Genomic DNA, 27,500 nt, shown 5'->3' on the forward strand with positions numbered 1-27,500 from the left:
CCGCAGCTCAGCAAACACGTATGGACAGAGATGGGGTGGAACGGGCCGAGAATTATGCGGAGGCTCGGGTGGGGAATACAATTAGACGTGCTGCTTTTCATAAGGGAAAAGTGACAAAATGTGGAGACACTGGCTTGTGACGTCACAACAACACGATTACAGACGACTACAAAAAGGGATGTTGCTTAACAAGGAGAGAAAGTGAGTGACAGGCATAAGACGTAACACAAATGTAGCTCTGAAGGCAACGGAACGAGCGACAAGTATAAGCGGGGGTGCAACGAGGTGGCGCTTACCTTAACATAAATGATGGGGATGGTGGTCTTGGCCTTATTGAAGTGCCGAGCCACCCTGTACACCGTCTCAGGGACAAAGTCCAGCACCAGATTCAGGTAGACTTCATCTTTCTGCATAAGACAAAGTGGGAGAGAGTGCAGCGTTACGAGTGTGACGGCGAATTGAAAATGACATCACAGAGGCGACGCGGAGCAAAGCGCATGCCGCCAAGTCGTCCCAAGACGCTTTGTAAGGTGCTTGACAAGAATGTCTATCGAAGTTCAGACAATTTCTACCTGTGGCTAAATACCCAAACGATAAAAGTAGCCAGTTGCCTCTCAAAAATTCACTGTCCCTGCTTTATTTCTGACCCGTTTCCTTTCTTTGTATTAACGGAATATAGTGAGGGCGACAAAGGAAATCTGCTTCTTCCTTGACAATAGTGCCATGTTGTTTGTAACTCAATGAAAAAAATTAGGACAGATTATTAAATCTAATCAATTTTCCCCAATGCAGTTATAACAGGCATGGATTTTTGCTATTCGTGAGCCGGCCAATCTTTTTTTAAACAGCAGGCGAATACACACCTTTTCACCGCTGGAGTAGAAGAAGTAACGTAGCCGCACAATGTTGCAGTGGTCCAACTTGCGCATAATTTGCAGCTCTCTATTCTAAAACGCAACCAAGGAGGATACAACAATCAAATCACAAGGCAGATTCTTACCAAGAGTGAGTCACCAATATACGTAGTCCATAAAATGGCCTCCCTCGCCAACAGCCCATGCTCACCTTAAAGCGTTTATCTTGGAGCACTTTCTTGATGGCCACCATTTCCTGGCTGTCGATGAGGCGGGCCTGGTAGACTACGCCGAAGGAGCCATTTCCTATGACCTTGATGTCCGTGTAGGACACTTCCTGCGGGCGGTCAGGGCCTTGGCCCGGCGTGGCCACTACGGTGGTCAATTTGCCAGTGTCACCTGGACGAGAAATGGGCGTGAAAAAATAAAGGCAAAATGAAAAATCAGCTCATTTGTGCAATGTGTGGGGTCATATCCCCTGCGACAACCGAGACTTTGATGCACGTTAAAATAATTCCATCACAGTTACAGCTCAAAAACAGTTCAAATGACGTCAACGACTTCCCGCTTCAGCGAGCGCCATGCGCGCTACGTGTGGTCCGCAGGTTGATTTGACATAATCCAGGATCAGATTATGTTCAAGGAGGTGATGCACTCTCTGGTAGAGTAAATTGTGTGCGTCTTGCAACTGGTCAAAGAGTTTCATCGCCAGGCTGATGTTCGCCCCCCCCCCTCCAAAAAAAAAACTTGGTGCTTCAGATCAAACAGTAACTGACAGAGCGGTTAGCGTCGAGAGCATTCTAACGGATCAACATTAGGGAAGGAGAGCGAGGCAAGAGCGAGCGAGACAGAGGCCCGTCCCCAAAGCGCTTTTGTCAGCTCACTGTGGTTAAAATGGTGTGGACAGCAGCACATCCACAAGTGTTACTGCTTTTTCCCGGGGCTTGTTCACTTTACACGTCTCGGGACCCCTACGGATCACCGCCGTGTACCAAAATGGAGTAAGACGGCAAATTATTCCGCACCAGACAGACAAATTTCGCAAAGATATCATGGCATTCCTCGCTAAACACACCAAATACAAACTTAATCAGTATAGTTTGTAACATGCAGTGTTAAAGGGGAAGTCAAGTCAAAAAGTTCTGGTTAAGAATTCATTCTACGCAGCGCCTCCCATCTAAACACAGTCATCTGATTAATATTGTGTTTGTATGATATGAAATAAGCAGCTACAGTAAATCCACCTGATTTTATCCATCTCGGAGGTCGGACATTTTGCCACTTGGGAGAGTCTACTTTTCGTGGATTTCTTGAGTTTTGTTAGTGGGTTAAAAAAATATTTAATAATGTAATTTAGAATATATAAATTGGGTCACTTTGTAGATTGTCGCAATTTGACATATTGACATTTAAATGTAGGTTCTGTGCTAACACTAATGTAATATATCAATCAATTGGTCATACGCTATGACACAAACAAAAGCCTCCTAAAACATAAAACGATTTTTCCCCCAGTTCCATCACAAATAAGTGGACGATTGCTTCCACAAATGACTAGCACGAACGCTAAGGTTAACTCAACCTGAGTGACGTGAAGAGGAGTCCACCGAACTGAAATGGTCAATAATAACCTTATGGAATCGTTTTTTCGCCGAAAAAACAACAGTCGGTATTGATGTTGACGTTGAAGTCATCGAAGAGGTTTAATAGTGGGAGAAAAACACGGCTAATGGTAGCTGGATAGCTAGCCAAAGATAGCCAAGAGCCTGCTAGCGGAGATGAGCTCGGCGATTGTGATCGACTTCATTTAAAGAAAATGTCGATATCGTCACCTGAAATAAACTACGGGATGGACATCATTTGGAACAAAGCGTCTGAGGCGGCGAGTGGTCATTTTAAAAAACGACACTTACGGGGTAGTTTGAGGTTACCAAAGCTTGTCGAGCCACCTCCGCTGGTTTGCGAAGCCCCCGACTTTCCTGTCGAGCTTCCGCCGGCTACTGCCGAGCCGACACCGGCTGCAGCGGCTCCGGGAGCTCCGGGAGGCTCGGCGAATGAGCTGGTCCTGGGCCGCCCGCTGCCGCTCATATTTGTGTGAACTACAGCCAGGATTAACGGCGAACGTTACTGACAGCCAACCAAGTCACACAATAAATACGAGCCCACCACCACAACCACGACCACCACACAAAAAAAACTCCCATGGGAAAAGTACTGCACTTACAGCGTTCTTGCTTTCTGCCCAGTCTCCCCCTTTCTTCCTCTGTACTGTACAACGATGATGGTGGGGAACTGGGGAGTTGACGTGCAATGACGTCACATTCGCAAAGGACTGTGGGAAAGCGAGTTTCGATGAACCTGTCCTCCAGGGGTGGTGAGCGAAATGACGACGTTTAGTTCCATATCATAGCAATATTATCCTCAAAATAGAACACAGTATAAAAAAAAGAGCGATAGGCTTTTTAACATACACTAATAAAGCTGATCAAGCAAAACAAGCATAAATAAGAACGTTTCAAAAGTTTGTGTTGAAGTTTAAAACAAATATGAACAGTGCACAAAACTATATCAAGAATTACAACAATAATGGTAAAAATAAGTCCTATCAAACATAAAATGACTAAAGTACATTAAATACTGCGCCAAATTCTTTTTTTTTTTAAACAAATTACTCGCCCCAAATAAATACCGGCGGAATAAACTACAATACCCACCACGCATAAATTCCAAAGTGATTGACAGCTACACTATCCAATCGTGGTTGCAAGACTTTCAGCAGGATCTCATACAGGGCGGGGCTTAGTGTCACAAAAATGGATGCTAATGGCGGGTTAACGTCTCACTACATGCTGTAAAACAGAATTGTCGGCGAACAACCATCCCGTTGTGTGCTTCTCGTGCCCGAGACAGCGTCGGAGCAGCCTCGGTGGAGCGGGCGTTTGAGTGACGTGCGGTGACGACTACGAACGGCGCCGTCCGACGACAGTAAATGAGGTACAGGGGGTGGGTAAAAAAAAAAAAAAAAAAAGGGCCCCTGCCGCCTTTCGACCGGAGAGCTGCGGCGAAAAGTTGCTAGCGCCGCCTGACGGACCGCCCGGCGAACCGGGCAACGGCCGTCAGGAAATAGCGGTGCCAAGGAGCGTCACAAAATTGGTTCTCGCTGGCCGAGGGAGCGCCTCCAACCGCCTTCCACACGCCATCGCACACATGAGACAGTACACAAGCGAACCTGTTAAGAAACCTTTTGGTGGTTTCAAGATTACCTTTGTAAGGTAGTGGCTGGGACGAGGCAACCAACAAGGGCCATCATGTTGGCTAATTGCTAAGTCGTAACATGTTGTCTTTTTATCCGCGTTAAACTATAAAATAATTAAAATTGCCAACATTTTAATCACGGGCGCTTTCCATGAGAAGAAAATCGAGACAATCTTTACTTTATGTGAAATTGACTCGTTTAATCCAGTAGGTCAAGAGCAGGGTGGCCCAAAAGTAAATTTAAATTCAATTTATTAATTTGTGGTGGAAGGAATATGGGAAAGCAGGTGAACCCGGTTGAATAATCTATAAGGATGCAGGAATATTAAAAAAAAGAATGAGAAAAGAAGCTGAAAAATAGATTTGTGTAAGTGAGTGAAGCATGTAAGAAAGCAGGTTTGGTTGAAAACATCCATCCATCCATTTTCTATACTGCTTGTCCCCACGGGGGGTCGCGGGCGTGCTGGAGCCTATCCCAGTAGTCATCGAGCAGATGAACAACCATCCGCACTCATACCTAGGGTCAATTTGGAGTGCTCAATTAGCCTACCAAGCATGATTTTGGGATGTGGGAGGAAACCATAGTGCCTGGAGAAAACCCACGCGGGCACGGGGAGAACATGCAAACTCCACACAGGGAGGGTTGGAGGTGGAATCGAACCGGTACCCTCCTGACTGTGAGGCGGACGTGCTAACCAGTGCCAAGCCGCCTGGCTGAAAAGAAAGCTGTGGATTTAATAAAATTAGCTTCCAATAAACAATACCTACATTCAAGATTCAAGAGTTTTTATTTGCCATGTTTACCATATTTGAGCGTGCTAAACAAGGAATTTGACTTCGGTACATCACAGCCTCTGTTCAACATTTAGGTGACTAACAACACTCAGGACATGTGAAAAATGACAAATATTCTCAAACATCCCCTGATCTTAAACTCCCAGGAGGGCAAGGAAAAACTCAAAACTCCAACTAAAGGAAATGAGAAACCTTGAGAAGAGACCACAGATGGGAGGATCCCTCTTACAGGATGACCAGGCTGCAATGGATGCAGAGTGGACACATCATATAGACAATTCAAAGATAATACGTTGAGAGCAGGATGTTATTGCACAGCAATGTCTCTGAGACTCTAAAAGTGGTGTAAGTTCACCAGAGCGACAGCCTAGGGGAAGAAGCTGTCTCTGTGTCTGCTGGCTTTGGCGTACAGTGCTCTGTAACGCCGTCCGGAGGGGAGTAGTTCGAACAGACTGCAACCTGGGTGAGAAGGGTCTGTAGAGATGTTACTTGCACGTTTCCTGGTCCTGGACAGGTACAAGTCCTGGATGGATGGGAGGTTGGTTCCGAATATCTTTTCTGCAATCTTGATTGTCCGTTGCAGTCGGTGCTTGTCTTGTTTGGTGGCCAATCCAAACCAGACAGTGATAGAGGTGCAGAGGATGGACTGGATGATGGCAGTATAGAAGGTCTTCAGCAGCTCGTGTGGCAGGTTGAATTTCCTGAGCTGTCTCAGGAAGTACAGCCTCTGCTGGGCCTTCTTCTGGACAGTGTCTATGTGGCTGGTCCATTTCAGGTCCCGAGAGATTGTGGTTCCCAGGAACTTGAAGGTGTCTGTGGAGAGAATAATATTACTGCGGATAGTGAGGGGTGAAAGTGGTGAAGCCTGAAGTCCACTGTCATCTCCACGGTCTTGAGCGGTTTCAGCTCCAGGTGGTTTTGGCTGCACCAGTGGGCCAGCCGCTCCACATCCTGTCTGTACGCAGTCTCATCACTGTCCCGGATCAGTCCGATGAGAGTGGTGTCGTCTGCATACTTCAGGAGCTTCACAGGAGAGTCACCTGAGGAGAAATCGTTGGTGTAGAGAGAGAAGAGCAGTGGGGAGAGGATGCACCCCTGAGGGGCGCCAGTATTGGTGGTCTGGGTGTCAGATATGATGCTCCCCAGCCTCACACGCTGTCTCCTGTTGGTCAGGAAGCTGGTAATCCACTGACAGGTGGAGGCAGGCACCGCGAACTGGATGAGCTTCTGTTGGAGGATGTCAGGAGCGATGGTGTTGAACGCCAAGCTGAAGTCCACAAACAGGATCCTGGCGTACGTTCCTGGGGTGTCCAGGTGGTGCAGGATGTAGTGCAGTCCCATGTTGATCGCATCATCGACCTGTTTGCCCGGTAGGCAAACTGGAGGGGGTCAAGCAGGGGGCCCGTGACATCCTTCAGGTGGTTCAGCACTAACCTCTCGAAAGATTTCATGACCACAGATGTCAGAGCGACAGGTCTATAGGCATTCAAACCTGTGATGGCGGGCTTCTTGGCCACTGGAACGATGGTGGAGGTCTTGAAGCACGAGGGCACCTCACACAGCTTCAGGGAACGGTTGAAGATCCGTGCAAAGATGGGTGCCAGCTTCTCAGCACAGACTTTCAAGCAGGAAGGTGACATGCCGTCTGGGCCCGGTGCCTTCCTGATCTTTTGTCTCCGGTACATCTGGCGCACTTCCTCCTCGCGGATCTGGAGTGCGGGCGCGGCCTCTGCAAGAGAGAGTGTAGGTGACAACGGTGATGGAGGTGTGGACAGAGCGGTTGTGGGGGGAAGTGAGTATGTTGATTGTGCTGCAGGAGGGCCTGTTGTGTGGGAGGACTGATCAAAGCTGCAGTAGAACCTGTTTAGCTGGTTAGCAAGCCTTGTGCTCTGCACAGGACAGGGTGTTCATTTCTTGAAGCCCGTGATGCTCTGCAGACCTTTCCACACTGTTGAGGGATCAGGATTGGCAGAGAGGTGTCTCTCCAGGCTCTCCCCGTAACACCTCCTGGCTTTCCTGACCTCTCGGTTCAGTGTGTTTTTGGTCTGCTTGAACAGGTCCCGGTCGCCGCTCCTGTAGGCCTCCTCCTTGACTTTGCGCAGCCTCCTGAGGTTCGGTGTAAACCAAGGTTTGTCGTAGTTGTACGTGCAGAAGGTCTTAGTCTGCACACACAGATCCTCACAAAAACTGATGTATGATGTGACAGTGTCAGTGAGTTCGTGCAGGTCTGAAGTTGCAGCTTCAAAAACTCCCCAATCGGTGCAGTCAAAGCAGGCTTGGAGGTTCTGCCTTGACTCCACTGTCCACTTCCTCACAGTCCTCACCACAGGCTTAGAAGTTTTTAGTTTCTGCCTGTAGGCTGGGATCAGATGAACATAAGAAGTAGCATTCAGGCTTAGCTGATATAAAATAGCTATTTGATATTCTATAGTATAGTACGTTATGAATAACATAGATGTAATTATAAATTATTAAGATTTTTAAAAATCAAACTGTTTTGGCCATTTTTTTTTTCTTTAATTTGTTGGTCACCTCAGGACAGCGTTATACAGATGAAGCCAGCCAAAACTCTTCAGGAAGATGGTGTTCCTCACAGATGATAGATGATGTATACCTATGGGATCAAATCAACTCATGACTCGTGTATACAGCATACATCCATGGGCTGAATCTCAGTTGATAGGTTTTCTTTTTCATCTGCCAGTTTTATTTCCAGTTGTCTTCAAATGATCCACTCAATTTAAGACCTGACATCATGGAAGCGCAGAATGTCTACATGGAGATGGAGCAGCCTGAGGATGCCAGCGTGGACCACCAATACATGTGCAGCGAGTGCTGCCAGCTTTTCAACACTCTGGAGGAAGTCCTGATCCACCAGGAGATTCATACGAGTGAGGAAGGCGAGGCGGGCCAGGCGGTCCACTGCGAGCAGTACCAGTGCCTGGAGTGTGGTGCCGTTCTGGTGAACTCCGAGGAGCTGCTTCTGCACCAGGAGATGCACATGAGGGTGGCCGGGATTGAGGCCGACCAACGAGGTCGGACATTTTGTCGCGTGAAATCTTTGTCGAATCATTCGCTCATCCCCTGCTTCGGATTTGGATTGTGTTGAGATGCATATTTTGAACGGGATAAAAGTTGCAGTCAAAGACAATGGTTGTAATTGTACAAGGAGAAGTTTATTTAAATTTGGAATTCTTAACATTTGTGCAATCCCTTCTCAGAGTTGTGTGAGGCTGCGGCACCCGAAGATTCTGGTTCCCAGCTGCCACGCGCGGTACAGTACCAGTGTCTTGACTGTCTGGCTCTCTTTGACTCGCCCAACACATGGTTTGAACACCGCAAAAGCCACCACAGCAGCACCACCAGCACCTACGCGGAGGACACGGTAAGACAGAGATGGCCAAAGAAGCGCCCCTTGAACAGTCTATCTGACTGGCGAGCGTGTGATTGATTGGCAGCCGCAGCAGTATGTGATCCAAGCGGACGGCACCCTGGCTCCTCTCACCAACACGCAGAACTTTGTACTGAGCGAGCGGCAGGCTGGCGAGATTTTGGCTCAGGTACTTCAAATGCTTTGACCGAGACGGATCATGCCTTGTTTATCCCCATAGCATTTTTTGTGCAACTTCACTCAGCAGTCAAGTGTTTGCCACTTATCAGAAGTTTGCGTGATTGCAACAGAACTCAGTGCAGGTTTGCTTTCCTTTTGTTGTCGACGCGAGAGCGAGGGCTTTGCGTTTGTGCGGGATGAGGCTGTCTCTAACGGTGAGGTCCGGGCTCACTTCAAAGTGGCTCTGGATTTTCATCAACCTGTGGGGTCAGTGCGGTTAGTATGCAGATTACCACACTCTTACTGTTGTCATTGGGTGCGTGCCTCGGCCTCGGAAATGACATCACAGGGGCCACGCACGGGTTTGCCTGCTCAAGTGCGATTTGCACCTTATAAATTTTCCATCTAATCTTTAATGACAGATGAGGGCTTTGCTTTGGATCTGTTGCAGGTGTTCGCACAGCAGCAGCAGCAGCAGCAGCAAAAGAAGACATCCCACCTCAAATACAAAGCAGCCCCCCGGCCCTCTCTGCTGCCCCCGGTGACGCCCGCCCCCGGCTCGGCCACCATGCACCTGCAGATCCTGACGGCCCAAGCCCTGGCCGACAGCTCGGGCAAGACGGCCAAGCGGCGCCAAGCGGCATTGTTGTTGGCCCCCGGAGTCCATGCTGGCACGATCGAGACGACGGTCAACCAAGCGTACGAATGCTCTGAATGCTCCCTACTCTTCCAGACGCCAGAGGACTTCCTCCAACACCAGGGAGAGCACTTCCTGGCTCAGGACAAAGAGAGCTCGGACTGCGGGCTCATGAGCGGCTTTGAGGAAGCCTCTGGGCGCCAAGATATGGCGGACAACTCCATCAGGCGACCGAGCCAATTTGTAACGGCGGAGAAGAAAGCCGGCGCAACGGGGTGTGTGCCTCAGCAATGCACACTGTGCAGCCGTAGCTTCGTTTCAGCCAACCGCCTCAAATCCCACCAGCGCGTCCACGAGCAGGGCACGCACGAATGCCCCGAATGCGGCCGGGTCTTCAAGAGAGAGAGCTCCATGCAGGCCCACCTGTGCACCCACCTGCGCGTCAACAGGTACCTGTGCGTGGACTGCGGCCAAGGCTTCACCACAGAGATGACCCTCCTCGTGCATAGGTGAGGCCCAGCGCCGGCGGTGGGCGTCCTCTTTGCTCCCACCTGACCTAAACTTTCCTCTCGCATGTGCTTCTTGCAGAAAGTCGCACACGCCGACCCCCTTTCATAAGTGCCAGTTCTGCGACAGAACCTTCACCAACATGACAAAGTACCTTTACCACCGACGGACACACCTCAACGTCAACACCTGTGGCACACCTGCTTGCCCCGCCGCCTCTACCATGGTAGTCCTTCCGCAACTGTTATTGTAAAACAGAAAAGATAGAAGTCATTGTAGCATCAGTTTAGACGGTAATCCTCAAGAAGTCGTCGACGCGACCACATGTTCTAGTTGATCACAATTGCCATACCGCAGGAGAATCTGAGACATATGCTATGTGCTGTATTTTTTTCTTGTATTCAGCATGAATTTCAACTAAGTTCCATCCCTCTCCAGGTTAACGCTGCTCCACGACGAGTCTCTCTCTCGACTCTGGCCATCCTGCAGCGAGCCAGGGAGAAGAACAACTCTCAGATGATGGCCCCCCTTACTGAGGAAGAGATGGAAAAAATTGAGCAGGACTCTGGCGATGCGAGCAAGTTGCACACTAGCGAGGTTCAAGGGGAGGTGGGCCAAGAGCATCCTGGCGAAGAGCATCTTGGCGCCGAGCGCGTCGGGGAAATCGCGTCCAGCACGGCGGCAAGCACCACACCTGTGTCATCGGGAAAAAGCGCGTTGGCTTGTCGCTCTTGTCCAAAGACATTTGTCTCGCAGCTGCAGCTCTTCCAGCACCGGGGCGCGGCACACGGGCCCAAGCGCAGCTTCTTGTGCGGCATCTGCCACAAGAGCTTCACCAAGCAGATCCACGTACGCAACCACATCCGCACGCACACGGGTGAGCGGCCCTTCCAGTGCGCCGACTGCGGCAAGACCTTCTCGTCCCTCGCCAACCTCACCCGTCACACCCTGATCCACACGGGTGTGCGGCCGTACCGCTGCGATGTGTGCCAACGCGCCTTCTCGCAGTCGTCCAACCTGCGGCAGCATAGTTTGCTGCACGCAGCGGGTGGCAGCGGGGGCCTTACCTGCCCAGACTGCCCTGCTGCCTTCCGCTGGCCCGCCAAGCTAGCCGCGCATCGCTTTATGCACCACCCAGGTTCCCCCGCGCCTTTCCCTTGTTCTCACTGTGAGGCCGGCTTTGTCACCAGGAGGCAACTTGACGCCCACTGTTCTGAGCGGCACCAAGAACCCCAGAATGCCACTGGCGGCCAATCAGAGCAGTCCTCCACTGCGGAAGAGTCCGACGCAACCGTCCGAGGCGGCTTGGACTGCCACATTTGCGGCAAGAAGCTCAACTCCCCTGCCAATCTGCGGCTCCACAAGCTGAGCCACCCCAGTCCTGGGCGACCAGGCGGTGCCACCTGCAAGCGCGCCCAATCCCACCAGTGCCACTTGTGCGGCAAGCTGTTTGTGTCCAGATCAGGCGTGGCGCTGCACCAGCGGGTGCACACAGGCGAGCGCCCGTTCCCATGCCAGATATGTGCCAAGCGCTTCCGACAGAGCACGCACTTGCGTGAGCACCTGCGCACACATACGGGCGTGCGACCCTTCCGCTGTGAGGTGTGCGGCAAGGGCTTTGTCCAGAGCATGCACCTGGTCGAACATCGCCGCACGCATACGGGCGAGCGGCCGCACGTCTGCCCGCAGTGTGGAAAGGCCTTCAAGACCTTCTCCAACCTCAGGAACCACAAGAAGACGCACAGTCGGCAGCAGAAGCTGGATTGGGACCGGGACGACAAAGCTAATTCGGCTGTGGAGGTTTCCACAGTGGAACTTCCCAAGGGGCAGCCGCACCTCATCCAGATCCAATCCTCTGATCTTCAGCAGGTTCGTATTATCTAAATCATGCATCCTCATGGGTAGCAATGAGTTCCCACTGAGGATGAAAATGCGAGAGGAAATGGATGAATAGGTTGTCATTTTCAAGTATAGAACTAAATGAATTAAAATGAACTCTGTAATGGTTTGGAACATGTAAGAATAATTTGTTTAAAATGTAAAGTTGCCTCAGTAAGCAATTTTTATTTTAATTGTAGTACAACTTGTTTAATTATAATTAAAGTGTTTCCTAAAATGTATTGTTCTTTTTCATCATTTAATTTTCAATAAAACATATAAATGCAAAGTAAAAAATTTAAAATATACTTTTATGACTCAAGTTTGGGAATTAACAACTTAATAAGCAAAGTGTGCCATAAGGGGCCACGCCCGATCGGCCCTCATCATCCAAAGCATACTGAATCATGTCAAATGTCTGTTCTGCCACCGTCACAGGGCACCAACACCATCATGTGCAACGAGTTTGGGGAGACCATCGCCATCATCGAGAGCAGCGAGGGCAGGGCGCTGCCGCTGGAGCAGGCCCTGGAGATCTTTCACACGGCGATGGAAAATGGCCTGGATGGACTACACCTGCTCTGAGCTAACAGAAAGACTCGCGTTATAACATGAAAACAACTTAAAGACATAAATAGTGGGGTTATTTTTGAAAGGAAGCGTTTGGTTTTCAATGAAGGTAGAAATTCAGTCTAGACAAGTGCTTTCCTTTCAAAAATAACATTTCTCAGTCACTTCAAAACAGTAGTGTATTTGCATACGTGTGAGCGGCTTTTTGTAACGAGGAAGAAGTACTTTTAAAGGGTATGAGTGTCTGCTTGTATATAAATGCATTATACCTTATATGACCTATTTTTTTGTATTTTTGATTTGTATAAATTTTATGTCACTGCTGAAAGTCGCAACAAAATATGGTGTTCATAACCCAATAAACTCAGTTTGCTTCACTACATTTCCACTTTTTTTTTAATTGAACTGACCACCTAACTTTATTGGCATACTGAAAGTTACAGATACAAACTTAAATTCTTCATATAAATGTGTCTCTTGAATACTGGAACAGCCAAACATGAGCACAAAAACATTGAAAGCCATATAATTTGTTCCCCCCCTCCTCTAAATTTGCTTTGCACAGTCCTGTTTCTGTTTTGTGATATAAGGTCCTATATATGTAGACTCTTTTACAGTATTTACCCAACTAGTTTTGCACTAAGATCAAATGTTCTGTTCCAACAGTTGTATTTTGATTAGAGGGAGGCAAGGCATAAAGTAACAAAGGGAGGAAGAAGGAAAGAGGAAGTAGTGTTGAGGTGGCTCTAAAAATGTAAAAAGACTGTCGTTTGTTAAAAAGGAAGACAAAGCACAAAGGAAGGGTACAGTACATGCCTCTGAAAGATTGTAAAGTAAGGGCAATGAAAAATGTAAGGAATAATATTAATAATAGGGTACAGGTGGAGCCAACGCAATGATGTTAAAATTGAAAATACTTGAAAAAAAAAGTCCATAAAAATCACCACCATGGACCATCCTCCTTCCTTCATGCGTAACCAATAAGAGGCACGGGAATGTTTGCTTCCTTCAGACTACGACAGCGGGAATGACGGCACAGCCAGACAGTCCACTTTCTGTCCACTCTGCAGTCGATTTTTAAGAGCTCTCCGTCAGTGGCCTGTTGGTCAGCTAGAAGAAGCGACCAGTGGTTCCGGGTTCAGGGATGGAAAAAGTCTTGAGGGTCCCAGCCCCCCACAATGTCAGCAGAAACTTACTGGAAGTGATTATATATCCAGGGGAAAAAATTTAACGACTTTCCCTCTTAACATTGTTCAAAACAAATAAAGACATAAACGTTGCATCCATTTGGTCTTTCCGAACCTCCATGGGGGAGTTCCAGGGATTCCAACGTTCCGCCCGGACTCTCAATACAGTCTTGATTTTGGGGGGTTTATACGGACATCTCACTGTGCTTCCAGAGATATGATTACAAGTCCACATTATGGCAAAACGTTCTCATCTGGAAGAGTCCTGTGAATCGCCGGGATCCTCGTCGGCCCTGGGTTCCCCGTCTTCGTCCTCTCTCCCGGCCAAGTCCCCCGACTGGGCGCTGGAGGGTCCCGGCAATGAGTCGGTGGGGACGGCAAGACAGGCCGCGTCGGCCGGGGTGGCCGTCTGCATGATCTTCTGCCGGACTTCCCTGATCTTCAGTTGCAAACACACTTTGGTTGGGAAAATGTCAGAGTACCTGGTCTGGAAGGCGGCTGTGGCCTGAGCTGCAAGCGGAGAACAAGGTTAACATTGCCGCGGTTCCCATCGGTCGCCGGGGGCACTGTTCAATTACCAAACAATACACTTAATTGTTTGTTCAATAGTTATACTCATTGATGTATTAACAGGTCGGTTTTAATTTAGTTGTCTTTTGACACACGGACTTTACATAATTCTTTAAAAAATAAGCAGGAAGTGGCTGATTTGTTGTGGTTTGGTGAAGACGCGAACATATGTGCTCGTCAGTGAAACAAAGTCATTGTATATGCTCTAGTACAGTGGTTCTTAACCTGGGTTCGATCGAACCCTTGGGGTTCGGTGAGTCGGTCTCAGGGGTTCGACAGAGCCTCCACTGAGGAGGTCCGAACATACCTGATTTATTGTGCAAATTCTGATTTACCAGTATGTAATTTGTTATGAGTTCATGCATTGTGTTGGTTTTGTTCTTTGAACAAGGTGATGTTCATGCATGGCTCACTTTGTGCACTAGTAAAAAACATCTATGTCTGGAATAAAAAAATAAAAATAAAAAAAAAAATCACTAACGAGGGGTTCGGTGAATGCGCATATGAAACTGGTGGGGTTCGGTACCTCCAACAACGTTAAGAACCACTGCTCTAGTATGATCAGCCGGCTTTAACTTATATAAAAGTTATTTGTTTGTTTCTGTGTATGCTTTGTCAACCTGATGGAAAGAAGCCCTGCTGCTCTTGAAACAGCTGCATGACCAGCGCCCTCCTCTGGTCCAGCGTCCGTCGCAGGGATGAGTACGGCACTTTGTCAAACTCCAGTTCAGCCAGTATGTCCTCGCTGTCAGTGCCTACAGAAAACCAAAAGTTCACACCAAAAGTATTCAACCTCTATGAACCGACAACATCGCCACAGGGCCACCATCTTGAAATCATGTGGACAGAGAATGTGTTTTGATTTCCGACCTAAGCATGTACAGTAGCTAGCTCAAATGCCATGTGTGACTTTACAGCAGGGGTGTGAAATTCCGGTCCTCACAGGCCGGTGTCCTGCATGTTTTATAGGTCTCCCTGCTGCAACACACCTGATTCAAATGATCAGGATTGTTATCCAGCTTCTGCAGACCTTGCTAATTATCTGACCATTTAAATCAGGTGTGTTGGAAGAGGGTGACATAGAAAACGTGCAGGACACCAGCCCTCGAGGTCAGGAATTGCCCACCCCTGCTTTGCAGGCTAGGGTTTAATGAAATGTGTGCATGCATGTCTGTTACCTGGCCGGTCAAAGGTGAAGATGTCGCCTTCGCACTTGGCGGCACTTTTGGGCGTGTTGGGCTCCGAGCTGCAGCTGGAACGCCGCCGACTCTTCCTCTTTGGAGACGCTTGATCGTCAGTGGCCGAGTCCAAGTCTGAACCACATAGGAAGGCATTTGTATTCATGTCAATGGGGAAAACCAACTGGAGATTTGAGCCAAAATCGGGGCATTGGACAAAGTAAACGGCATCTCAAGTCATCGCTAATCATAAAAATTGAATAATCAAACCTGTTGAGTTCTTCCTTTTGCGTCGATAGCTGCCCAGGATGGCACGGGGCGACGTGGCGAGGCTCTGCAGCGTGGGCGACGGGAGCACCTCCTCAGGCCGAAACTCCGGAAGCTCGGCGAAGCGCTCCTCGAAGTAGACCTCCGACAGCACTCTTCCCGACCAGCACACACACAAAAAAAAAAAGGCATACGCCATATAGCGCGCCATCCGGCTGGCCATATTCCACGATTTTGCCAGCACTCACTTGTCCACCGAGTCAAATGTCTTCTTTAGCGGCGGAGGGCGAGCTTTGATCTTCTTTGGCGCCGATCCTTCTTTGTTGGTGTACGGGGGCGGCAGGGTGGGCTCGGTGGCTAACGGCGGAGGTAGTGGAGAAGATGGGAGGGAGTCCTTCCAGCCAGTCTGAAAAAAACACAACCATATGTTGGACCCTTAGGCTAATTTTTCTCCTTTTATTTAAGAATTGTTCCCAAGTTGCCATCAAACAACCTCTCTGGCAGTTTCTGCTGTGCCGTCACAGGATGGAGGCTCCTCGGCCGAATGCGACGCAGGAGACGCAGTCGTGGGTCCTGCCGGTTCCAGGTCGAAGGAGAAGTGGCTGTTCGACGAGGCGGCCCCTCTTTCTTTGTCCCGCTCCTTGCCGCGACCCCCTCCCTCGTAGCTGCCCACCGGGATGCTGGCCAGTGTGGCCTTGACTTTCTGGGGGGGGCGGCTCGGGAGCTGGCTGAGCTTGAGTGTGCCAGGTGTGCTGGCTGCCAAATGATATATAAAAGCATGATTTCAAACTAATTTAAATAAACCCACACTACAGTAAAAAATATTTGGGGAGGAAAAAAAGAGAAAATCTCAAATATAATACAAATTGCTTCTACTTTATTCTATACAATATAAATTGCAGACTACAATAAATGTTTCTACTTGCACCACCTGCATCAGAATGTGAACAAGCCTACCGAGTGTTTGGATTTGAAGCGGAGGACTGCAAGAATTCGCAGCAGGTCCACCAGGAGGCACTACTGAGCTGCCACTCATGGTGCTCTGCGGCCGCTGGTCTTCCGGTTGCATCGGCGCCTCTGTCTGACTCTCAGGTTGCCTCTCGCCAGCTCTGTCGGCAGACAGGCGGCGCTCAGGATGCAGCTGTGGGACAGACACGGCAGCGGGAGGCGCCGTGGGTTTGGGCATCACGTGGCTGGAAACGCTGGAAAGACTGGAGACAGAGTAGACGCCCGCGCTAGGCGGTACGGCCGCCATGGAGACCACCCCGGTCGCCATGGTGACATTTTGCGAAGGAGGGTATATGGCGGTGACAATCTGGTTGCCTGAGCCGCAGACGGGGGCTGAGCTGGGGGGCTGCGGAGATGGCGCCGTGGCCAGGAGAGGCGGTTGACCTGCATGTGGGTGGACACTGGTGTTCAAATTGGAGTCTGACCATCATGCAAGTGTAAAAAGAAGTCAATCAACTCTAAACAAAATAGGTCAGTGATTCTCATAGTGTGGTAGGTGGGCTCTCACTAATGGTGCGCAAGAGAATAAGGACAGTTGAGATGCTTTTAAAAATGCGCTGCACTGACCAGCAATCAGTGGCTGAACCAGCGTCTGGCCAGGCGGCGGGATCGCGGTGAAGCCAAGGGTGGCCAAGGAGCCTGGCAGAGGCAGCGCTGGCTGGGAGGACGGGGAGGATGAGGAAGCTGTTGTCGCGGACACCGATGGAAGAGCTGATGGAACCCCCAGAGTGGACTGTACGTAGGTGATCCTGCAGAAGAGTCCAAAGGTCTGTTCAAGTGCTGACTGGGTTTAACGATGTGACAGCCGCGGAAAGGAAGCTTGGTCAGAGAACAAAAGGAGAAGTTGTGTTGTACGTGTAGGTGCGGAGCCGAGTGCAAGCGTGCGGGGGTGGACGGCCAAGGCAGCACAGGGGCCACCAGCAGCGTGACTAATGCATCCAGAATAGAGCTGCTCCGCCGCAGCGGCACCCCTGCAGCACAACACCCCCTCCCCAACCCAGCAATCCCGCGATCTGCTCGGTGCCATCATTTAGCTCGTCTACCACGGTTGAGTCGCTCTGTTCGTGAAGCACGAGAGAAAGAAGTCCCGTACTTGGCTCAAGATGAGAGAAGCATCAGCTTATTTCAAGATACTTATTACTTGATTATCTCATTTGATCTTATTGTCTTGCCCATGAGTATTAAAAGCTAGTTTCAAGTACTATGAGGCTTACAACAAACACTCTCAACATTTTAAGAGGATTGTTCAACAACAAAAGAACCTGAAGTGTGGTTTCTTATATCAAATTTGCTTATTTTAAGATTTTAATTATATTATGGTACTTGTTTCAAGTTTAAAAATACTAATTTCAAGACTGCTGTAGATATGGGCCTAGTATTAGTTTCTTATTTTTCAAAATCTTGTCAAGTAAAACTTTCTTGTTCTGTTGGCAGATAATTTTGCTTATTTTAAGTATTATTTTTCATGGTTTAACATATTTTTTTTTCTTAAGATTTCCTGTGGAATTTTTGCAGTGTTTATACCTGGTGGTTGGAGGAGGAAGCAGAACTGTCTGCGAGGGGGCGGCGGGCACCGGCGCCACAATGGCGGCGGTGGCCACTGTCACTGGGAAGGGGCTGGCGGGGTGAACCGCCCCTCCTTGGGGCAGCTGAGACTGGACCAATGGCATGGGTGCGATCTGTATGATCTGATGTTGCCGACAAAATAAAAAAAAAAAATCACTAACAAATTCTACGAGTGCTTTAAGCCAATATGTTTTGTGCCAACCTTGCTCCCCGCTTGAGTGCCGTTCTGGACAGGAAGAGGCGGGGCCACAATAGGAAACTGCTGGGCTGGAGCCGGCACAGTGCGGACCGTCGCCATGGGAACGACCATTTTACCCTGGAATACCGGGGACTGCGTTTGCACTGTGCAGAGGAAGAAATATTTGTGAACACTTGCAATACAAAACTCTCAATGGTGCTGAATGTGCACGCTTGCCATAACGTCCAGATAGCGAACATAAAAATGATCAGAAAGCTAAAAAATTTTTTAAAAAAATACAAAAAATTCCCCGAGGAATGATTCTTGCCGCTTACCTCTCGTTGCGGGACTGGACGAATAACACACGAGCGAACTCTGAGCCTGCTGCTTGCCGTTGGCCAAGGCAGCGTGTGTGGCCGGCGCTGTGGGCAGGTTGAAGATACTGCTGGGCTGGCAGAGTTGCTGCGGCGGGCTCTTGGGATTGGCAGGGAGGGTGGGGAGTATGTACTGCACCTGCGTGATGGCCTTGCACCCTGGGGGCGTTAGAGAGGAGGTGGGCAGGAACTGAGGCTGGAGCAGGGGGAGAGGCAGGGGTCCGTTGGAGTGGCTGTTGCAGGACGGGGTCTGCGGCTGCGGGCCAATGAGCTGCACGGCGGTGGGCTGCCCTGACAGCGCACCGCCGAGCACTAGATTAGTCACCACACCGGCACCCACAGGGCCGGGCGACGGACAGGAGGAGTAGCCGCTCGGCACGGGCGCGCTTCCCGGAGCCGTGCCAATCAGGACTTGGGGCTGCTGGAGCGTTGGGGGCTTCCTTTCAGGAGGGTGTGGGCCGCTGGCGTCTCTGGGTTTGCTGACGATGGGCAGCGGCGTGCTGATGACGGGGCGCATCACGTTGGTCAACACAGTGGAGGCAACCCGCATTGCACCTATGCCAAGGTGCGAAGGTGACGCGGAGATGACAGGCTGGCCCAAGGAGAGCGAGAGGGCGAGAGGGGAGACGTGCGATGCTGCCGCCTCACACCCAAAAGTGTCCTTAACGTCTCCTTCGCCACTCTTGCGAGGGTCGGAACCGGCCCCCGACCTCCCCTCATCGTAGCGCTTGCTGACCGGATAGGAAGACAGGGACGCGCTCCTGCCGTGATGCGTGGAAGACGAGGCTGATGTGGAACAGATGACGGGAGCGAAGACACGCTGGGAAGCAAAGCATTTTTTTTCCTCAATATTTCATTGCAACTTGAATATTTCATGATTTTTTTTCAATGCCCTTTTGCCATGTAAGTTTTGAACAAACACAAGCAATAACTGGTGAAAGTACCCAAGTGAGTCTTTTGCTTCGATGCCATGACTGCCATTTGACGACGCATTGTATGAAGAACAGAGTGCCGGCAGACGGCCGCTTACCTTGTGAGCGCTCTCGTCACCGGAGCCTCTCTCACTGTCGCTGTCGGTCACCCGCTCCTTGCATTTGAGGTCGATGGAGCTGCTGGGGTATGGGTCCTCTAGAGAAGAACAAGCGCTACAGCTCCACTTGACATTCAATGCCACAACACGTTCAGTACCAGGCGGGGCGCAGCAAAACATGAGCAATGGCGGTTTACAAAAGTCAGTGCCAATTTAGAGGCTGTTTTGTTCTTACCGATGACATCATCATCACCCTCCTCTTCGCAGATGACCATGCGCTCCTCGTCGCTGGTCATGTCCTCACTGACAGCCCGCTTGGACTGCGACAGGGCGGGGGCATGGCTGGAAAACTGTCCGCCTCTGTCACCACACATCTTCAAAATGGTACAATTTGATTCTTTTGTTATTCATGATGATCATTTTTTCGAAAACAATTTTTTTTAAACTACTCTGCGTTTTGGAATAGCAAATGCAAAAATGGCAACTTCCGGACAACTTGCTGTTCACCTGAGCCAGTTCGGCCAGTGTTTGCGTGTTGGCCCTGTCGGCCCTCTCCATGGTGTGCATGGCGCTTTGCGAGAAGGCTCTGGGACGCGTCAGCTGGCTCATGTGACCCTCCGCCGTCTGACTCCTCTCCGACATGCCTGCCAGGCTCGGGGCCGCCACCCCCTTCACCTCCACAGAATGGGGCTCTGCCGGGTGGGGGGGTGGGGAGAACAGAAAACCAAAACAGATGTTTAGAAAAAGCTCCGAGACTCATGGTGACTCTTCACGTCGCCAGACCAACCCGTGGACTCAGACATGCTCCTTTCACGGATGTCTTTGCCGCCGGGGACGCCGCGACCTTCGGAGCTGGACTTCTTCCTGTCTTTGTTGCACCACTTCCAGTCTGGGTGAGCCTTGAAGTGGGCCTCTTTTACCTGAGCAAAGAAATCATTTCAGAAGAGTCCGCTAGTTCATTGCTAACACTGACTTGCATGCTTCATGAATCCAAATTGATATTTTTTTCTTAAACAGGCCTATTAAAGAGCAGACCTGGAAGGCCAAGTCGTGGTACTTCTGTTTCTCTTTAGGTCCGAGGGCATACCACCACTCGCCCAGGATCTTGCTGACGGTCCTGTTGTCCTGGTTGGGGTGGCGCTGATGCACTAACGCTCGATGGCGTTTGCTGAAAATCATGAAGGCGTTCATCGGCCGCCGGATGTGGTCCTTTTCCCGCTGAGAATGACACACGGAACTAAACACAGGCGCCGCCTCATCCACAAGCGCGAGGAGGACTACCTTTCCAGGGCTGCTCTTGTCCCCATCTTTGGGCAGCGCACTGAGGGACTGCGTCCGTCGCTTAACGGGAGATGTCGAGAGTGGCTGCTCGGGCACAACGCCGGGGAGGAAGCTACAGGTGACAAAAACTCAAAGTTCTCTCAAGTGCGGAGGAAAGTCCAGACAACTTCCATCAACATGCTCAGCGTCACAAGCGTGTCACTGACAAGGCCGCTGACTTTTATGTGAGAATGGCGCAGCATTACAAGCCAGAGCGGGAAGAACATCCCTTGAATGAAAGCATTTTCCACCTTCCACGCGTTACCGTCACGCTCACTTCAAGAGTAAGATGTTGAAATACATGACGCGTGTTTACAGGGCAGAATGCAGAAAAGACGACATACGGGTCATCAACGTCGCTCTCCGTCTCGCTCTCGGGCCTGTCCGCGTCCACTTTCTCCTTCTCCGACTCCTCCGGTGCGACGGCGTGCCGAGTCGGGGGACCCCGCTCCAACGTGTGAGGGGCCTCGGCGGGTTCGGGGGGCGGCACCGCCCCTGCCTGACAGTCTGAGAAAAATGACACAGGGAACAAATTTTTCGGACAAAATTGGCAGTTGCTCTGGCTTTCAATTGAAGAGACTGTACACGAGTTGCACACGTCGCAAAAGCAGCCAAACTACGAGCAAGTATTTCGATAGGAAAGAAAAACAATGGCGCTATGGCCATACCTGTCTTTGGAGCGGCCGCATGGGGGTGATTGACAGGGTGCTGGCCCTCCCCCGGCTGAGAAGGGGCATCTGATTGGGTGGGTGCCAGGAAGGGCACTAAAGAATGCCAGGGGAACACCGGGACAGTCCGGGGCTCCACATTGGTCCACACTGTAGAGACAAAAGACGGTTTGTGCAAACTGAGGGTCGGGGGCCCACAAACGGATCGTGAACCCAGATGATTGATTGCATTTGAATGAATTCGGATTAGGGCTTTTGAGATGTGTTTTGAGTTATCAGCGAGGTCACGGAAATAGAGGTTCGTAAGTCAAAGCACTACTATATCCCATCTTAAGAATGTGGGGGAGGAACCAGATTTGGAATTTGGGTCTTGATATGAGAAAGTACAAGCTGTACTCTGAAATCCGATTTCAAAGCAGCAGGCCTTTCTACGCATAATTACCGCCGTTTTATTTCCTTTATTGGACAGAACATCTACTGATGCAAATCATGTTTTTTTGGGAAGGGGAGCAATGAAGCCACAAATATAAACACTTACGCTCAATTTCTAAATTTGGTTCCTTCTCCAGGACATAAACTTAAGATAAACATTATACACCATATATTATCATACAAATTATATGTAAAATAAATAAACGATTTATTTTGTTATAACCACAAATGGGGAAAAAAGCCAATCAAGAAATTGCATGTTTGGGGTCATGTGACTAGTAAAACGCTCGTATGTTGCAAAAACATGGGGAAATTCAAGATGTAGACAGCTGACAAACTATCACACTGAACTCAACAAATAGCAATCAACAATGGAGGAATTGAAGGGAGGACTAACCAAACATGCTTAATCCTTGGCGAAGGTACGGACGATTCTCTGACGAGAACATGGTGGCGTTATTGTTGATGGTTGTCCCAAATAATAAGAAAAAATGAAAAACGTGCTAATGCAGCCTTTTCAACAATTTTGTCTCTTCTACAAGAGACGGTGAGTTGGTCCAAAATGTTGATCTGCTATTGATGAGAGGATTCTGTTTGTATATGTCACCCTTGACGGTAGGCTGAGAAAAAAACATCAAGCTATTGTTTGGCTTCCAAAGTGGAGAAAATGCAGTAAAAACTTTCCAACGTAACAAAAACAGAATTGATTGTGGGCCAAAGACTGGGTTCCCCCGTTGGCTTTGGTCTAATTAGCCCCGATGCCCTCCCGCGGTTGTTTGTTTACATTAGTGTTGCGGCGTGGCGCTGAAGGGGTTACTGAGGCCTCGAATGTGTCCACGGCCTGGATTAGAACATCAGACCGGCCACTACGCAGTCAACACAGGTCATATCGCGACCCAACCTGCGCAAAACTGGCACCCTCCGGACGCAGCCAAAACGCAGAAGGTTGATTAAAAGAACAAAATGTCTACACAAGCTGAGAGAACATTGAGGTTCGACTCTTCTTTCTTTCGGGGTTTTTTTTTTTTTTGGGGGGGGAGGGGGGAGGGGGGGTTATGTATTCATGCCCGGGGCGAGCATCAGAGCCTGAATCGCCGCGGCGCCCAATTCGGAAGCGAGTCCTCGGGCACGCCCCTGGTCGCGCACAGACAGACGCCAAAACGACGCGGGTGTTCGCATGTCTCAGTTACAAAAACGTAGTGGAAACATGCACTGCCCCAATTCCGCTGTCCGTTTACGAACTACTACCTATCCGCTGGCCTTGTCGCAGCCCATCGAGGCGACGGGATGGAACGCTCTATTACAGCCAAGGATGAGCGCGCCCATTACACTCTTGTTGTCGTGTGTCTACCTGTTTGCTAGGAACGGGCAAATGTGGCTGACTGGCGCATTCATCCATCACAACCTGACCAATGGAGCCAGTGCCGCAACCACCGCCAGTCCTCGATACAAGACAACAACCGAGGCGCCGATTCCGGTGAGCGGGCAAACAAAAACGGACCCGAACCGCCCGTTCCTCACTTAGTCCTCCGCCTCCTCCTCGAATTTAAAGCGTTTCGCAGCGGAAGACGAGACGCGAGTAGTGGCGAGCGGAGAGCGCCGCCGTCCGCACGCAGGTTTAGCTAGCAGCTTCTAGCGGACCACACCACGGGCACACGTCGTTCACTTCGAGGTGGGTTTTACGGTCCACAAAAGTCCACCGTCGGCCGAGGTAAATCGCGTATTTTTGTCCCGGCTCCCCGTTCTACTCTCTCTTTTCTTCCCTCCCTCTTCCTCTTGTTGTAAACTAGGCTGCTTCGTTTGCTATGCTTGCTGGGTGGCTTGCTTTTCCTCCCTCCCCTTCTTGCTCCTGTCAACCTCGCCCAACCTTTGTCCCGCCCATCTCCACCAATCGGTGTCTGCCATTGGCTAGGGCGGCCACGTATGAGCCCGCCGCCCATTGTGATTGGTCTAAAGGTGCAGTGGAATGCCAGTCATATGCAAATATCATCCGGTGCCACAGTCATGGTCGATTAACTAATCTAAAAAGCGTCAAAGTATACAACACAGCTTCGATAATAAAATACGTATACGTACTTAGAATTTATTACGGTGACAATTATTGTCGTTCGTATGAAGCTCTTTCGAGAGCTTAGTACAGTTTATTTCGTTTACGCCACCCCACCGGCTCGTACCATTGGTGCAAGGTGTTGTAGTAAACGCAGACAGACGCGGAAAGCGACCAATTGAACATCGACATTCGGATTTAGGACAACCAATTGCCTTGTGGAGACTTTTACAAGATCCCACCCAAACACAAACGTTCCAATTTCTGTTGCTGATGGGATGCGGTCGTGAGCTCACTATTGTAAGATTTAGCAATTTGATTGATGGTAATGAGCCCTTTTATATTACTAACTACAAAACACAAATCATTTCAGAAAGCAGCGCGTTTGTTCTTATACGACCAATGCAATAAGAGGCCAGTGATGCCAGTTTCCCAAATGGATACGTTTCAAATAAATATACACAAATAGACATTTCTGAAACAGAGTGCGAAGCGTTCTGATGCAACACGCTTGCACAAGAGGGGGTGGGGAGAGGGGAAAGAGGAGGCCACTTGAAAGAGAAGGAAACGGCTGAAACGCACCATGAGTGGTGGGTAAAAATAGAGCCATTTTCACCAGGGGGAGGGATGGACGGGGGAGGAGGAGAGAAAAGTACTTGTGAAAAGACAAGTCCTCCCAAATACAGGAAGGTTCGGCCACAGACAAAGGGAACAATGCAAAAAAGTGTGGCGAGAACACAACCTGGACATTGTGAACGCTTGCTTACTGTATTTCTCAAGCAAGATGCATGAGTCATGCTGAGCTAGCACATCCAGACCAACACAATACTGGGAGGGGTCTCTATTGCGGTAAGCCCATCAAGAGCTTTGAGATATGACCAGAGATGTTGAGAGAGATTCTGGCAGGCCGCCCTCAATTGTAAAAACGCTTAACCCACTCAGCACCAAACTGTTTACCTGCATTTTGTCATTGCTGTATTCACTAAGAAATTAAGTAAAGCATCATCTTGCAATTTTGTTGAGAAAAAGGCCTGCACAGGTTCATTCAAGGCCCACAACAACAGTTTAGTAATCAGTTAAAGCAGGGTACACATACTGTAAACTAACAACTGAGCAAAATTTGAGTATTTTCCTACCCTTGCGATCAAAGTCAATTTATCCAGAGTGATTATACTGTGATCAGTATTTTAATGTTAATTTTGTTTGAATTTTACATCCTTTTGAAAAAGCTTGAAATGTGTATAAAAATATGGTAAATGGTTGCAACATAATATTTAACTTAAGATGTATATATTATACTAACAACAGTATTTCCAGGAGTGATGACGTACGGCGCAACAGCACTGAGCACTTTAACATTTGCTGCCAGCCATTTTGGAGCATTAGGACTTTTTCTACATGTGGTTGTGCATCAGTCACGTTGAAATTCACATTTCTTGATGATAAAAAATGACCTTAAGTTGAAAACAACTGAACTGTACTTGGGCAGTAATTCTTTTGCATACCACTAGAGCAGTGGTTCTTAACCTGGGTTCGATCGAACCCTAGGGATTCGGTGAGTCAGCTTCAGGGGCAGAGCTGGTATGTCGTCATCCCAACCCCCCCCCCCCCCCCCCCCCCCCCCCCCGCGGATGGCCGAACACACCTGAATGTTGTGTAAATTCGCGATAACGCATATCTGAACTGGTCTTGCAAAGGCAACAGCAGAAGTCACACTAAAGAGGGGTTCGGTGAATGCGCATATGAAACTGATGGGGTTCGGTACCTCCAAAAAGGTTAAGAACCACTGCACTAGAGAGAGCCCACGTACTCAATGGTGCTCGCAATGCATTTTGCAAATCGGCGGTCTCGAGGGAAAAAATATACTTTCACTGAAGCCTTACGCACCCTCGCTGCGACTGCGCTTGTAACGTGTGTAGGTGTTCAACCGCTGCCTGTCTCCTCTTCTAACAGGCATCATAAACCCAACGTGTGCGTGCGCCACGTGAACGAGAAACTTTTAATCCCACTCGTTACCTCCGCTGGCCACGAGGCGGGCGAGGTGCCACCTTTCGTTGCACTCCCGTCCAATCTCGCTCTCGCCTCAATTTGTCTTCCGCCCTCCCCGGCGCCCGACGTTTACTTGCTCCAATTAGAACTTGCATGCAGCAGTCCTTCGCAGTTACCGTGGCAACAGTGATCCAAGTCACCTGAGGTCTTGACGCCGAGGCTTTCGCCTCCTATCACATCGAATTGGACCTCATTCGCCCGTCACTTGACTTGCTGCTACACATCACAATTTGTGGGACCCCCCCACACACACACACCTCAGGTAGGAGACGTTACAGGAGACTTGGTATTGAACTAAGAGTGTGCTGTAATGTACAAATGACAGTTATCAGACACACAGATGGAAAGGGGGGGGGTACTTTACGATGCCCTAGAGATCTCCCCCCCCCAAAAAAAAAAATCTCTGCTGTACATGCGATGCTCCAGTTTGACCATATGGTGGCACTACTTGCCCGCAGATACATGGCCAATGGGCTGCGTGCACCCGGAACATCGGACAGTGCTGAGCAAAAAATAAAAAAAAGAGATTCAAAAGACAAAGGCATGCAGATTTTCCTATTGGGGGGGATGTAAGGATGAGAAAAAGAGTTTTGAAAACTTTACAAAGTCTTCCCTCTGAGTATTCATAACAGTTAATCTTCCAAGTGACCTTTTATGCAGGCAAAAGTCCTTTTGGGTCAGCGGCAAGCAAAAACACCACATCCAGTTGTGCTTGTTGCCACGGCCGGGAAGGATATGCAAGCACTTTCAAGTGTTACATAAAAAGTGAGCGAGGGAGGGAGCTGGGATATTATTGCCGTGTATCCGTATCCGGGTAGACCAGGATGAGGAGAGCGGGAGAGGTGAGGAGAGAGGGGCACCACAATGCGATGGAGTGAAGGGTTAAAAACGCAGAGCTTTATTTTTCCAAAGGTGTTGGTGAAAAGTGCACGTGTGACATGTCGCGTGTGTCACAATTTTGGAAGAACTGCCGTGTACTAGTTGTGAAGAGGCCATTTTGAATATTGCCCCGAGGATAAATGGCGACATTTAAGAACATGTCCTTCCAAACAGTATCATTAAGAATTATGCAGCGCGGTGTCGTTCGGCAGAAAAATGCTTGTTTTGTTTTCTTATTTCAAACATCATCTAACGTCATAGTATTACACACACACACACACACACACACACACACACACACACACACACACACACACACACACACACACACACCTGCACACGTTTAAGAGGTGGTGCGTGGTGCTACAGGGCCATGTGCCACGTGTCCACTCACGTTGACCGTTGACAAATCACCCATAAAACAAATCATGCTTAACACACTACAGGATAATCACGTTGTTCACAGACGTGCAATAATTGGGCCTGCAGTGACTTTCAAATGTGTTTCCGCGTTAATTTTGCAAACACACTCTCCTCCTCACTTGCTATTGACACTTGTATTAATAATCAAAATGTCGTATTAAAAATTTAATGGGGGGTCATTTACACCAGGGGCTTTCTCATCCCCTCAGAGATCATCTATAATACCCAAATCCCGCTTGACAACGTGTTGTTGTGCTACACACGCACACATGAGCCCG

The 27,500-nt window shown here is 49.3% G+C and overlaps 3 protein-coding genes across 5 annotated transcripts in view; 1 reads left to right on the forward strand and 2 right to left on the reverse strand.

Annotated features, from left to right (window-relative positions):
- The window catches only part of gsk3ab (glycogen synthase kinase 3 alpha b), a 12,405-nt gene extending 9,193 nt beyond the window's left edge, over positions 1–3,212 (reverse strand). Inside the window, exons 1-5 of the mRNA XM_049731688.1 lie at positions 3,079–3,212; positions 2,768–2,953; positions 1,066–1,253; positions 864–947; positions 297–407 (exon numbers count right to left, since the gene is read on the reverse strand). Coding sequence (XP_049587645.1) covers positions 297–407; positions 864–947; positions 1,066–1,253; positions 2,768–2,942 — 558 coding nt within the window. The 5' untranslated portion in view covers positions 2,943–2,953; positions 3,079–3,212. The remainder of the gene's footprint in view (positions 1–296; positions 408–863; positions 948–1,065; positions 1,254–2,767; positions 2,954–3,078) is intronic.
- A 438-nt stretch (positions 3,213–3,650) lies between these two features.
- Positions 3,651–12,426, forward strand: znf526 (zinc finger protein 526). The gene is made up of 8 exons (XM_049731465.2): positions 3,651–3,848; positions 7,609–7,939; positions 8,126–8,289; positions 8,363–8,464; positions 8,906–9,600; positions 9,680–9,824; positions 10,037–11,467; positions 11,915–12,426. The coding sequence occupies exons 2-8, from the start codon at positions 7,660–7,662 to the stop codon at positions 12,059–12,061; spliced, it is 2,964 nt and encodes a 987-aa protein (XP_049587422.1). The 5' UTR covers positions 3,651–3,848; positions 7,609–7,659; the 3' UTR covers positions 12,062–12,426.
- Positions 12,425–27,500, reverse strand: part of cicb (capicua transcriptional repressor b) — a 28,040-nt gene continuing 12,964 nt past the window's right edge. Inside the window, exons 1-20 of one of the 3 annotated variants that reach the window (XM_068651928.1) lie at positions 22,222–25,432; positions 21,393–21,542; positions 21,069–21,231; positions 20,686–20,797; positions 20,440–20,622; positions 20,192–20,324; positions 19,912–20,096; positions 19,640–19,778; positions 19,405–19,502; positions 18,336–19,194; positions 18,025–18,164; positions 17,781–17,944; positions 16,824–17,005; positions 16,206–16,640; positions 15,742–16,004; positions 15,495–15,654; positions 15,252–15,410; positions 14,982–15,116; positions 14,424–14,558; positions 12,425–13,743 (exon numbers count right to left, since the gene is read on the reverse strand). In XM_068651928.1, coding sequence (XP_068508029.1) covers positions 13,484–13,743; positions 14,424–14,558; positions 14,982–15,116; positions 15,252–15,410; positions 15,495–15,654; positions 15,742–16,004; positions 16,206–16,640; positions 16,824–17,005; positions 17,781–17,944; positions 18,025–18,164; positions 18,336–19,194; positions 19,405–19,502; positions 19,640–19,778; positions 19,912–20,096; positions 20,192–20,324; positions 20,440–20,622; positions 20,686–20,797; positions 21,069–21,231; positions 21,393–21,542; positions 22,222–22,273 — 4,107 coding nt within the window. In that variant the 5' untranslated portion in view covers positions 22,274–25,432 and the 3' untranslated portion in view covers positions 12,425–13,483. Of the gene's footprint in view, positions 13,744–14,423; positions 14,559–14,981; positions 15,117–15,251; positions 15,411–15,494; positions 15,655–15,741; positions 16,005–16,205; positions 16,641–16,823; positions 17,006–17,780; positions 17,945–18,024; positions 18,165–18,335; positions 19,195–19,404; positions 19,503–19,639; positions 19,779–19,911; positions 20,097–20,191; positions 20,325–20,439; positions 20,623–20,685; positions 20,798–21,068; positions 21,232–21,392; positions 21,543–22,221; positions 25,433–27,500 lie in introns of those variants that run through there. The other 2 variants (XM_049731392.2, XM_049731391.2) reach the window with 2 other exon arrangements.

Source organism: Syngnathus scovelli, chromosome 9 (genome assembly GCF_024217435.2).
Source record: "Syngnathus scovelli strain Florida chromosome 9, RoL_Ssco_1.2, whole genome shotgun sequence".
Taxonomy (NCBI): domain Eukaryota; kingdom Metazoa; phylum Chordata; class Actinopteri; order Syngnathiformes; family Syngnathidae; genus Syngnathus; species Syngnathus scovelli.

Excerpts from the sequence above, each read along its gene's own strand:
- znf526 (XM_049731465.2), top strand. The coding sequence starts at position 7,660 with ATGGAAGCGCAGAATGTCTACATGGAGATGGAGCAGCCTGAGGATGCC. Across the intron at positions 9,601-9,679 it reads ATGACCCTCCTCGTGCATAG|AAAGTCGCACACGCCGACCC; the intron begins GTGAGGCCCAGC and ends TGCTTCTTGCAG. Across the intron at positions 11,468-11,914 it reads AATCCTCTGATCTTCAGCAG|GGCACCAACACCATCATGTG; the intron begins GTTCGTATTATC and ends CCACCGTCACAG.